Source organism: Anabrus simplex, chromosome 4, assembly GCF_040414725.1.
Source record: "Anabrus simplex isolate iqAnaSimp1 chromosome 4, ASM4041472v1, whole genome shotgun sequence".
In the NCBI taxonomy this organism is placed as follows: domain Eukaryota; kingdom Metazoa; phylum Arthropoda; class Insecta; order Orthoptera; family Tettigoniidae; genus Anabrus; species Anabrus simplex.
Window position 1 is genome coordinate 123,240,427 of NC_090268.1, and position 12,548 is coordinate 123,252,974.

The 12,548-nt window shown below is 39.8% G+C and overlaps 1 protein-coding gene across 8 annotated transcripts in view; it reads left to right on the forward strand.

Annotated features, from left to right (window-relative positions):
* The window catches only part of LOC136871688 (centrosomin), a 540,670-nt gene that overhangs the window by 341,993 nt on the left and 186,129 nt on the right, over positions 1-12,548 (forward strand). For all 8 annotated transcript variants that reach the window (XR_010859792.2, XR_010859793.2, XR_010859794.2 and 5 more), the window contains exons 6-7: positions 1,366-1,629; positions 6,761-7,021. Coding sequence is in view for 5 of the 8 variants with exons in the window: in XM_067145194.2 (XP_067001295.2) it covers positions 1,366-1,629; positions 6,761-7,021 (525 nt within the window). In the remaining 3 variants the exon portion in view is untranslated. The remainder of the gene's footprint in view (positions 1-1,365; positions 1,630-6,760; positions 7,022-12,548) is intronic.

The following is a 12,548-nucleotide window of genomic DNA, read 5'->3' on the forward strand; positions in this document are numbered from 1 at the left end:
GAAGAACAGCATGTTGCCAAAGTTGTAAAGTATCAAAACATGAGACAATGACATACTGACACCCCTCACAGGTAGTTTAAACCAATATATGACCACCGGTGAGCACGTGGTCCATCAAAGTAATTATACTTCCGGGGACCACGTGCCCTCCGGGGGGCATTTCCAAAATTTTGATAGTACAAGTAAAACTATAAAAAATAATCACAATTCTGAGAACAGAAAACAAGAACAACACTTAAATGTGATTTTAGGGAGTGGTCCCATGCAGTAAACCTTGATTTTCATGGCGGCGCTAGATTTGTTAAATTCATGATATAGATTCAAAAAAGGTTGATTATTTATTAATTAGCTTTTTCTGCATCTTGAAAGAAGAAAATTGAATTTTTAATCTGCTTGGGGAAGAAGTATATGGAGATTGAATGGTCATTAAACCTCTAATGTTTTAAAACATTTTTTAAAAGTAGAAAAATAGCCATGCAAGTAAATCTGCCTTAGCTCATTTTTCTCTCCTGACTTAACTGCTGTCAAATTACATAAGAAGTTCTGGAGTCAACAGTCTAGCATAACAGTGTATATGCGTGCTGCCTGGTAACCTTTGGTAGTGTGGGTTCTGTAAAAGTGCAACTGTAAAATCATGTGGATCTAAGGTTGAATAGGATTCCAGGTACTTGACTGACAGACCACATTCCGAATAACCATTGCAAGTGCTGGGATGAACATCTCAGATATCCGATTTAAAAACTTCGTAGTTCTACTGTGTAGCATGCAGTAATGTGCTAGGTTAGGATTATTTAAAATATATTTTCTACAAGACCCATAGTGAGGGTTTGCAGTACTTTTAATGTGTCATTGGTGAAGGAGAACTTGCTAATCTCTTCCCTCCCTTCCATGACATGAATCTTATTAAACTGTTTCCTCCTGTCTAATTATTCAGTTATCAATCTTACTTAAACATATTCCTCTTCTAATTTAAAATATTGAATATTAAAGAATAATGTCCTGTTAAGACAGTTCTACCGGGCGAGTTGGCCATGCGCGTAGAGGCGCGTGGCTGTGAGCTTGCATCCAGGAGATAGTAGGTTCGAATCCCACTATCGGCAGCCCTGAAAATGGTTTTCTGTGGTTTCCCCATTTTCACACCAGGCAAATGCTGGGGCTGTACCTTAATTAAGGCCACGGCCGCTTCCTTCCAACTCCTAGCCCTTTCCTATCCCATCGTCGCCATAAGACCTATGTGTGTCGGTGCGACGTGAAGCCCCTAGCAAAAAAAAAAAAAAGACAGTTCTGTTCTAGTTAATTTTTTGATAATATTGTTGGAAATTTCTGTCAACTCTTCTCTAATTCTGTTGCATTTTCCCCCACCAGGTGAATCATTTAGGATGTAGTGTACATAATGAAACCGAACGAGCAAATCAATTAGATGTCGACCTGCAAGAAGCTCAGCAGGAGGCGGAACGACTAAGTCTCCGTTGCAGAAAGCTGGACGGTGACCTAGAACAATGCAATGATCAGCTAGAGAATCTACGCCAGGAGCTAGAACAGAAGGCACAGGACTTGGTGAAATGTAATCAAACCATTAAATCTCTGGAAGATGCACTTAGCGCAAAAGAGCCAGAAATACAAATTAAGGTACGTGTTCTTAATAACCAGCTGCAAAGTGTTAAACTGTATATCTGAGAATACCTGGGCAAAACTGATTTCATGTTATATGAATGTCCAGCTCCTTCATGAATTTAATCAATTCATCAGTTTATTTGTCAATGTCTATATGTCCGACTCGTTGACTGAATGATTGACGTACTGGCCTTTGGTTCAGAGGGACCCAGGTTTGATTCCAGGCCGGGTCGGGGATTTTAACCTTCATTGGTTAATTCCAATGGCCTGGGGGCTGGGTGTTTGTGCTGTCCCCAACATCCCTGCAACTCACACACCACACACAACACTATCCTCCACCACAACAACACTCAGTTACCTACCCCTGGCAGATGCCGCCCACCCTCATCGGAGGGTCTGCCGTACAAGGGCTGCACTCGGCTAGAAATAGCCACACAAAATTATTATAATGCCTGTATGTTATCTGTTCCCATTTTAATGGTGTCTCTCTGGGTGAGGTTGATACTGGTAACCCACTAGTTTAAAATTCCCCTGTTACCTAAAGAACTCTGAATTGCACACACTAGACACCGTATCCGAGGTACCCTATTTGCAGTCAGATTTGTTATAGGCTATAATTGTCACAGGTTTGCTACTATCAAAGATATTTACACCTATTACCGGGTTCTGTTTAGACTACTACTTAAGCAGAGACTTCCTTGCATTTTTCCACTTTGTGGGGTCTGCATTCTTGCATAGTTTTCTCATTTCAGACAATTCATAGCATCCTGAGAGTTGAATTTTATGAGGCATATGTAGTATCTCAGCCTCTCCAGCCAACATCATCTTGGTTTTCCTCTGGGCTGGCCAGTGACCCTCCATGTTCAGTTGAATCTGTCTGGAACTGGCAGCAAACATTTTGATGGATGCAGATAAACAAATGAATTATTTTAGTTTTATAACATTTAGTGTGCAAAAATATGTACTAATTCAAATTAGCCACTTCAGCACAGTGACTTTGGTTGAAGATAAATGGACTTAGAAGAATAGTGTGAATAGAAGACGACTTTTTTGCTAATGAGAAGTAATCAAAGCTCTTACCTGAGGTTACCTTTTAGGGTGTTCATAAGACATCTCCAACTGCGTTTAATTAGGAACGTACACTGTAATGGTGACAGTTCCCTAAAGTGTGTGTGAAGCATAACTTCTCTAAACACCGTCCATATTTAATAACTGCAGCCTTTTCACATTTAATACATTGATCTTTCAAATTCTTGAGGCAGGAGTCAGTTGTGTTTTGAAATTTGTCTTGGTTTCTTGCAGCTAATCCAGCTAACATCTATGTGTGTACTTATATTGATACTGAAATTGTGATTAGAGGAACTGTTTATATGCCAAAGAGGATGTTATTTCATTGTTGTAAAGTTTCGGCCAACATTTATTAGAAAACTTGCATATTATGGATTTGAACAAAGCAAACTTCGATACAGGAGTTGAAGCTTATATGTTTTGTTGGAGAGTATTATTTTTATCATCAACATGTGCTTCTTTAAGAACTTGTGTGACACCTGTGCCATAGGAATCTAAATGGAGCTTGTTTTGAGGACCTGAATATGGAAGAAATGCCTCTTTTAAAAGAGGTACTACTTGTCTGTGAGATGCCCCTAAAGTTACAGTTTTCACATTGTGTGCTCCCATGATGTATTTGTGACCAATTTGTAAAATTATGATAAAATGTAAGAAATTTATCTGACATATGAGAATGTTTGCTTGTAAGATGTCGGTGCTGTAAAGTACATGCCCATATCATTGGAGGCATATTTCCAGCATTTTCTATGTGATTGGGGCAACCTTAAATTTTTTACACACATTGCTTAACAACTCAGTATGCCGTGCAGCTGGGATGTCAGGTGCCTTTAAATCAATGTTAGTGTTCATCAGGGATCTCTTTTGCCCCTATTGCTCATCATATTCTGCATGAATGCTATCATGGATGACATCCAGCTGGGACATCTGAGGATGTTATATGTTGCCAATGTTATGTTAGCAAAACTAAATGCATGAGAGCCTTGAACTGCCGAATTAAGAGTGGGAGATTCACCTTGAAAATTTTGGGATGGAATTAAATTTCAAGAGCATGGAGTACATGGAATGCTGCCCACAGAGATTAAATCTCATCAGATCACTGAACTGCTGTGGGACAAGAAAATTCCATTGCATTGAAAGTCTAATGTACATTGATCAGACTGGTGGCTCTTTATGGAACTGAATGCTGGCCTACAATATTAAAACATGAATGGGTACTTTCAGCTGTGGAAATTAACATGCTGCAATGGTTGCTTGGCTTTGACCATGTGAGGAATGACACCTCTAAATTATTTTGTATTTTGTATTACACCAAGCAACAACCACAGTATTTATGAAAAACCGTTGTGTGTTCTCCGTTGATCCGGTTTGGATAGGAAAATTATGTTTTTTAATACAGGGTATGCATGAAACCAGAGTTGCGGTTTGTTTGGTAGTAACCTTGTAGTGATCGTTCAAGGGATAAAATAATTGTTGCTAGATCCTGAAAAATGATGAGGTTTATTGACAAGATATCATAAAATTATCTTTTACAGTAATATGACCACTATGAGGTTTAGATACATGGATTGTTGTTATTATTGTTGTTGTTATTATTATTATTACCATTATTATTATTATTATTATTATTATTATTATTATTATTATTATTATTATTATTATTATTATTACAGGGGTACACCTTCCCTGGCTATTTAAACTGTGGGCCTTTCTCCACTATGACCAGCTCTGATAGTGATTAAAAACTTTTAAGACTTTCTAAAACTTTCTTCTCCGATGGTTAGATGGCTCTGGCATCTATTTTCTAGTGATCTCTGCTGGGCTAAGTCCCAGTTGATCACCAGAGAAATTTAATTTGTTGTGGTTAGTTAAACCTTATTACTGTTGTTTTTTTTTTTTTTTTTATTTTTTTTTTTAGTGTGCCGAAGTTGTCAATACCTCACCTGGTTCCTCCTCTAAAGTAATCTGCCTATCTCATGCCTGTAACCAAGTTCTCTAACCAATTAGTACTCAGGTTAGTGAATGGAAATTTAGCCTATCAGCACTCTGCATTCTAATATTGTCTAGAACTTTCCCCTGCGGATCTATTTAAGGAGAGCGCTTTACGGTCGTCTTGTCTGATTTGCTCCAGTGATTGAGTTCGAGTCTTGACGGAGGCTAGGGGGGCAGGAGGCAGGGGGTGGCCGGCTTGAAGATCCAGCGTTAACAGGTAATGGCAGAATTAACCTCAATATGTGACTGTGCTGGCGTGTGTTTTGAGGGGAAGACGTCAGCCGTTGTCCTTAAAATATAATATGTAAGCTTCATTTTTCTCTGTTATGTAGGAACTTCTGTGCAGTCTTCAGACTCAATTTATATTCCCTATTGGAAAAATATTTAATGTAAGGGAGCACGAGTGGCTACCCTCGGAACTCTCCCCTTCTATTTTTGTGCTGGGTGACTAAGTTTTTCAACCTCTACAGAATTTGGAGATTTGTCTCTTGCTTTTGTCACCCTTTTAGCATGGGATTAGCCTCTGTATTATTGGGCCATAAGCCCACTTAGGTTCTTGTCTTTTTCAGAATATTCTTTTAAGGAGTGCTGGTGTTTTGCCTCCTTGCCTTTAGTTAATGGCCTGTGTTTGGGGTAAACTTTTTCTTTTCTTTCTTGAGGTCTAGTAGGATGGGCAATATGCTCCTGTATACTCATTATGGTTTTGTGGATAACCATGTCTACATTTAGGTTCCCTTGGGGAACAGTACTTCACACGTTCGTGAAATATTGTAATTGATAAGCCCACCCTGGGGCAACTTTAGTATGAACACTATGAAGTAAGGTCGCCCAATTGGTTACTAGTGAAATTGAAAATGTAACAAGTGACAAATTGCTTTATTGAGGCTACCCTCTATGTAATTGGAGTTCAGACTCTTTAATGTTTGTACCTGTTAGGAGCAATCATGCTCTTCCATATGTGGGTCAATGACTGTACTTTAGTTATGGCCATGGCCACTTCCTACACACCCATAGCCTTTTCCTATGTCATCGTCACCATAAGATCTATCTGTTTCGGTGCGACGTACAGCAACTTAGAAAAAACATTGGTTTTCTCACACGACCCATTTCAAATGTTTCAGTCCATTGTAAATGTTTGTCTGTCAATGATCAGCTCTGTACTCCATAAGGCAGGATGGAAAAGATACAACTGACAAGCATGATTTTCAGTTTTAAACTTAAGGTGTTACTACAAAGAACATTTCTCATCTTAAGGAATGCAACTCGGAGCTTTCTTCATCCTTGTGTTTATTTCAATGGTCATGTCCCAGTTCTCTTGTGTATTATAGTCAGGGTTTGTTCACTGTTTAACAGAGTTCTGATTGCTGTTATCCATGGTAATTCTATAAGTTGTTTGCTGACGGCGATCTTTGTTTACGCAGTATTCAGATTTAAGCTGTATTCTTCAGGCACTGTCGTGATTCTGTCAGTGAGCTGTTATAGTTCTTCAGGCCTGCTGGTAATGAGAACGGTGTCATCAGCATATCTCAAGTTCTTCATTGGTACATCATTCACCTTGATGCCAACTTTTGTATTTTCCAGCATCTCCTTGATTTTTTTTTTTGAGAATACATGTGCAATAAGAGAGAACATAAGATGCAACCCTGCCTACACCTCTTTATATTTCAGCATCAATTGAGAACTTTTGACCCATTTTGATATCCACCTGCTGCCAGTACAAGTTCTTTATTACATTTTCTATGACATACCTTGTCAAATGTTCTTTCAGAGTCAATGAAACCCATATAAATTTTGTGATTGATATCTCTATATTGCTGCACGAGTCCTGTATACTGAATAGTCTGTGTGAAATCTGTCTGATAACAGACATGTGGAGCTATGATGTCTGTATGGCCATATTTATAATTGGGGCCATAACAAGGAAGGAAAATACTGTGACCTAAATTGTCTATGCTATTTTGGTGGTTGATTAAAATTTTAATGACGTTATTCTTTGTTGGTAATGCTATAATGTTAATGTTCCCGACCCTGTATTATATCATTGAATTGCAATTTAGAATATCACTAACAAAGAATTTGTGATTTTTAGGTCCAAGAGTTAATTGAACGTGACCGTATAATAGAGGAAAAACAGAACGAAATCGAAAAGCAAACTAAGGTCCTCGTAGAGATCCAGATTACTTTGGATGAGAAGCAGCGTCAAATTGAAGCTTTGCATTCATCGTTAAGTGTGAAGGATGAGACCATTGCAACCTTAGAGAATAGGTTAGAAAAGGCCAAAGCTACTGCTCAGAACTTGGAGACTAAGCTAGAATTTTCATTACAAGAAGTCAACCAGCTTAAGGAAGAGGTAAGATCATTATTCTTGTTTATTTCATACTTTTTTTAAAAGTAGAAAATAATGCAATTTTGGTTTCTTTTGGTACTAGCATGTGTGTTGGAAACTTCCATTTTAAATTTCTTAAGTTCATTTTTGTCTTCTTAAATTAAGTCCACTTCTGTTTCTCAGGTGAATTAAGTGCTCTCTCTGTCTTTCAATTGTATTGGAAATTTGACTAATCTTCTATATCGGAGATCCATTCCATGTGGAGTTTTGAATTTTTTACAATATGCTACATGGTGTGAGTTACTGTAGTCATGTCCTAGGCAACAGCTGAGTGGCCTAGTAACTTGTCCTGATAGTCAGAATGCCTTTTGCTATGGAATATGAGTGGGCGTCTGGAACATAATCTGAGTCATGGCCCTCTTTGTGCTCAGGCGGGTGGGATTATACAATCCACCGATGGTCCCTTGCTCATTTGGGGAGAGATCCTCACTAGAATTGTGTAAGTAGGGTAGCATTTTGCTACACAGAATTTACTGAGCTTAGAATATTTTAAGCAAGCCTCGGATCCATGGGAGTAACCAAGTCTCGCTTCCATTTCACAGGCGAGGGACTCCTTGGAAGACAAACGAAATGGAATTTGATATGGAGATATCAATATTATAATGGGGCTTATAGAAGAAATAAAGTAGAACTGGCTGAGTAAACAAAGAGGATGTGTCTGAATAAGTTAGGAGTTAATGATATTCAGGTAAAGAGAGACAACGAGGAAAACATACAAGATTATAAAGTGCAATTAACAGGTGTCAAAAAAGGGAAGGATAGTTTGTGGGGTAGGACCTTTCATCTGGAATACTATTGCATGCAATATAGTTTCCATTAAGCACATAAATGAACAAATGATGTACAGTAGTTAGATTTAGCAGTTCGAGGAATTAGGACGAGAATTGCAATGTGAGGATGAAGTTGACAATTTTATGAAGCACTGGCTGGTATAGAAGTTGGTGTGAACAGCAAGGATAGGATAGTCTCAAACAATCTAAAAATAATTGACTCTTACAAGAAAATGATTATATTGTGATCGTCTTTTAATATAAAAGTGTTAAAAATCTTTAAAGTATAATTACGATAATGGAAAACATTATTTGTCACTAGTAGATGTTTCACTCTTTCTTTAGAATATTTTCAGTTGGCTAGTAAAAATTGTTTGACTAAGGACATCCTTAAATGCTACTGAAAAGGTAAAATATTATGATACATTAAATGACAATGATGTGTTAACATTAAAAGTCCTCTAAAATACACTGACTGACAGTGACAATGCAACACCAAGGAGGAGTGGTTCGAAAGGGATGAAAGTTGGGGAAAAAACAGAGACGGCACGGACGAATAATTGATGTTTATTTCAAACCGATATGCAGGTTACACAATGCGCATGGCATCGACTCAGTAGGATGTAGGACCACCGCGAGCGGCGATGCACGCAGAAACACGTCGAGGTACAGAGTCAATAAGAGTGCGGATGGTGTCCTGAGGGATGGTTCTCCATTCTCTGTCAACCATTTGCCACAGTTGGTCGTCCGTACGAGGCTGGGGCAGAGTTTGCAAACGGCGTCCAATGAGATCCCACACGTGTTCGATTGGTGAGAGATCCGGAGATTACGCTGGCCACGGAAGCATCTGTACACCTCGTAGAGCCTGTTGGGAGATGCGAGCAGTGTGTGGGCGGGCATTATCCTGCTGAAACAGAGCATTGGGCAGCCCCTGAAGGTACGGGAGTGCCACCGGCCGCAGCACATGCTGCACGTAGCGGTGGGCATTTAACGTGCCTTGAATACGCACTAGAGGTGACGTGGAATCATACGCAATAGCGCCCCAAACCATGATGCCGCGTTGTCTAGCGGTAGGGCGCTCCACAGTTACTGCCGGATTTGACCTTTCTCCACGCCGACGCCACACTCGTCTGCGGTGACTATCACTGACAGAACTGAAGCGTGACTCATCGGAGAACACGACGTTCCGCCATTCCCTCATCCAAGTCGCTCTAGCCCGGCACCATGCCAGGCGTGCACGTCTATGCTGTGGAGTCAATGGTAGTCTCCTCAGCAGACGCCGGGAGTGCAGGCCTCCTTCAACCAATCGACGGGAAATTGTTCTGGTCGATATTGGAACAGCCAGGGTGTCTTGCACATGCTGAAGAATGGCGGTTGACGTGGCGTGCGGGGCTGCCACCGCTTGGCGGCGGATGCGCCGATCCTCGCGTGCTGACGTCACTCGGGCTGCGCCTGGACCCCTCGCACGTGCCACATGTCCCTGCGCCAACCATCTTCGCCACAGGCGCTGCACCGTGGACACATCCCTATGGGTATCGGCTGCGATTTGACGAAGCGACCAACCTGCCCTTTTCAGCCCGATCACCATACCCCTCGTAAAGTCGTCTGTCTGCTGGAAATGCCTCCGTTGACGGCGGCCTGGCATTCTTAGCTATACACGTGTCCTGTGGCACACGACAACACGTTCTACAATGACTGTCGGCTGAGAAATCACGGTACGAAGTGGGCCATTCGCCAACGCCGTGTCCCATTTATCGTTTGCTACGTGCGCAGCACAGCGGCGCATTTCACATCATGAGCATACCTCAGTGATGTCAGTCTACCCTGCAATTGGCATAAAGTTCTGACCACTCCTTCTTGGTGTTGCATTTGCTCTGTCAGTCAGTGGATATAGCTTGATACCCATGTCTTCAAGAACATATTTTCTTGACATCATGCCCTCATTGAAGCATATCACTGCAAGCAGTACACGTATTTAAAGGGTTCTAAAGCCTACAAATTCAGTTTTTGGAATGTGTTGCCAGATACAGTGATTAAAACTTCCATTGACATTCTGTGTGCCACCATGTAAACACTTAGACAACAGTGTGTCATCATTAAGTCCCTTATACACAGGTTTTATGGCATTCAAAACAGCCAATGAAAGTGAGTTCTTGTGGTGGTAATTAGGACCTCCTGGCTGAAAGCCACACCTTCTGGACACAGGTCATTGTATTTGTCTATTGTATTTGTGCGGTTAGAAGATGAATTATTGTCTCGAACTAACATTCAGTGTATTTTTCGTGTATCTGTTGCCTTTATGGTGTTGTTTCTTATTGAAATTCTTAATTCTTGGCATATTTCCATGTTTTAAATACCACACATTCTACGAAAGACATCCTAAGAGTTACAATTCACAACTTTCGGAGTATGTTTACCTCGTGTAAAAAAAAAAAAAAAAACAAAACAAACAAAAACGTTTCTTTCACTGCGTCCGTGTGCAGTCTTTTGTTCACGAGACGCGGGAAGTACCAACTTCGGAAATGAGCCATCTCACAAGATCCTCATGCACTTAGTAAAGAAATTATGATTGATTAACTAAGTATGTCAATAGTGGAGTTTGAAAAGTGGGGCGTGGCAAAAGCAAGGGTTCACATTATTCTTGATTTCTTTGTGAAATCAAATAAAAGTGCATATAAATCATACATATTCTTGTTCAGGAAGGCACGCTTTTCAAGTTAAGAGAAATATTTTTTTCGAAATTTCTGTTCTATTCACATACTTCTGCCCTTAAATACAGTTGTTTGTAACCTACAGTAAATGAATGGCCTATGATGATTTTAGGTTTCATTAACATATTTTCCTAGAGATTTTCTGTGTCAACATATGTCGATAGTGAGCATGGATGGGTATCAATGAAGGTACCTTTCTTCACATTTTAAGCTCATATGAATGTAATAATTAATCATTTAGTAAATATTAGTCACACAAGCATTGAATTAGCATAAAAAATTACCAAATACACAATATAAAACATAAATGAGGAACAGTTTTGTCTTAATGTAGAATGCCCACTCTTTTAAAACAAAAGGAAAGTGTTCATATGTTTGTATTACTTGTTATACATACAGTAGCAAATTTTGAGCAAGTATGCTTATTCTGCAAATAGCAAACAAGGAAAACTATGAATAGAACTTAAGACAGTTTAGTCTGTGTTTTGAGGTTACACTCTGCTTTTCATCATCTATTCTCCGGACCACCTTTTGAACAGACTAAAGCGGAAGTAACGTCATTGCCTCGTCACACTCACCGTGGTTGCCAAATGAACCGGCGCGCGATCAAAGTTGTACTCCAGCACTATAATACAGCACAACTCACGGACTGTATCTCGAGTGCATTTAAAATAATGAATACATTAACGTATGCGTGTTAGAATCCCATACAGTCGTTTAACGGCTTACATCTTTAAACAATTAATTTACTAAAGTGCATTTTAAATGTGAAATGTCTGTTTTCCAGTCACTGACCAGGTCAAGGATGGAATGAATGAAGCCCCATCTTGCGGCGAGGATAGGAATTGAGACGGCTGCCGAAGCCTGTCGCACTCCTCTGGGGCAAAGATTAATAACTGACAGATGAAATGAAATGATATTGTAGAGTGTTGCTGGAATGAAAGATGACAGGGAAAACCGGTGTACCCACAGAAAAACCTGTCCCACCTCCGCTTGGTCCAGCACAAATCTCACGTGGAGTGACCGGGATTTGAACCACAGAACCCAGCGGTGGGAGGCCGACGTGCTGTCGCCTGAGCTACGGAGGCTTTCACATGTTTAATCTACTAACTACAATTTCACGCTTAAAGCATTGCGAACAAATTATTTTGACATACACAGTAAGCATTACATTCATTAAATTGTTATTACTACTACTATTATGTATAAAAAACATCTTATTATATTTTTTCACTATTATTATCTACATATATGGCCTGATTCCTGATTGAAATTAGCTGCTGGAGAGGTCTGTCAAACTACTCACGGGCGATTGATGAATAAGCGAGAGAAGTGATGATTATGTACTCGTACTGGAATTAACTTGAAACTGACAGGGGAAGTTGGGGTTCCAGGCCGAAAACCTGTCCCACCACCGCTTTATCCAGCACAATTTCAATAAATGAACTATTACAAATAAATTTTTATGAAACCCATTATTATTATTATTATTATTATTATTATCATCATCATCATCATCATCATCATCATCATCATCATCATCATCATCATCATCATCATGCAGGAGGTTTCAGTTTACCTTGTGCCGCAGTAATTAATCTGTATCGCTATCGAGTGGCTGCACACCCAATTCGGAATTAGAGTCTGGGTCAGCACACGAGGTAGTCTAATCCCGCCGTCAATAGTATTCGCTCGGAAATGCTTATAAACAGACAAAATCATATCTCTTGCCGGACGTAAAAATCTTGCATTTCTTCTTCACCCGATAGCAGTCTGGTGAATTTTTGTTCGGATCCATTGCACAATAATATCCAATAACGAGTAAGAAGAAACCTACAAACGTACAAGAGACTAGAAGAATTATGAATTAGCACATAATACGCACATACACTGTTTTTGTAAAAGCGAAGCACACTGATAAAATTCTCTCACTGCTGCTTTAAACAGACCATGATTGGAACTGCACCCACGTGTTCAAGATATCCACTGAGTGAGTAAGTATGGCAGCTC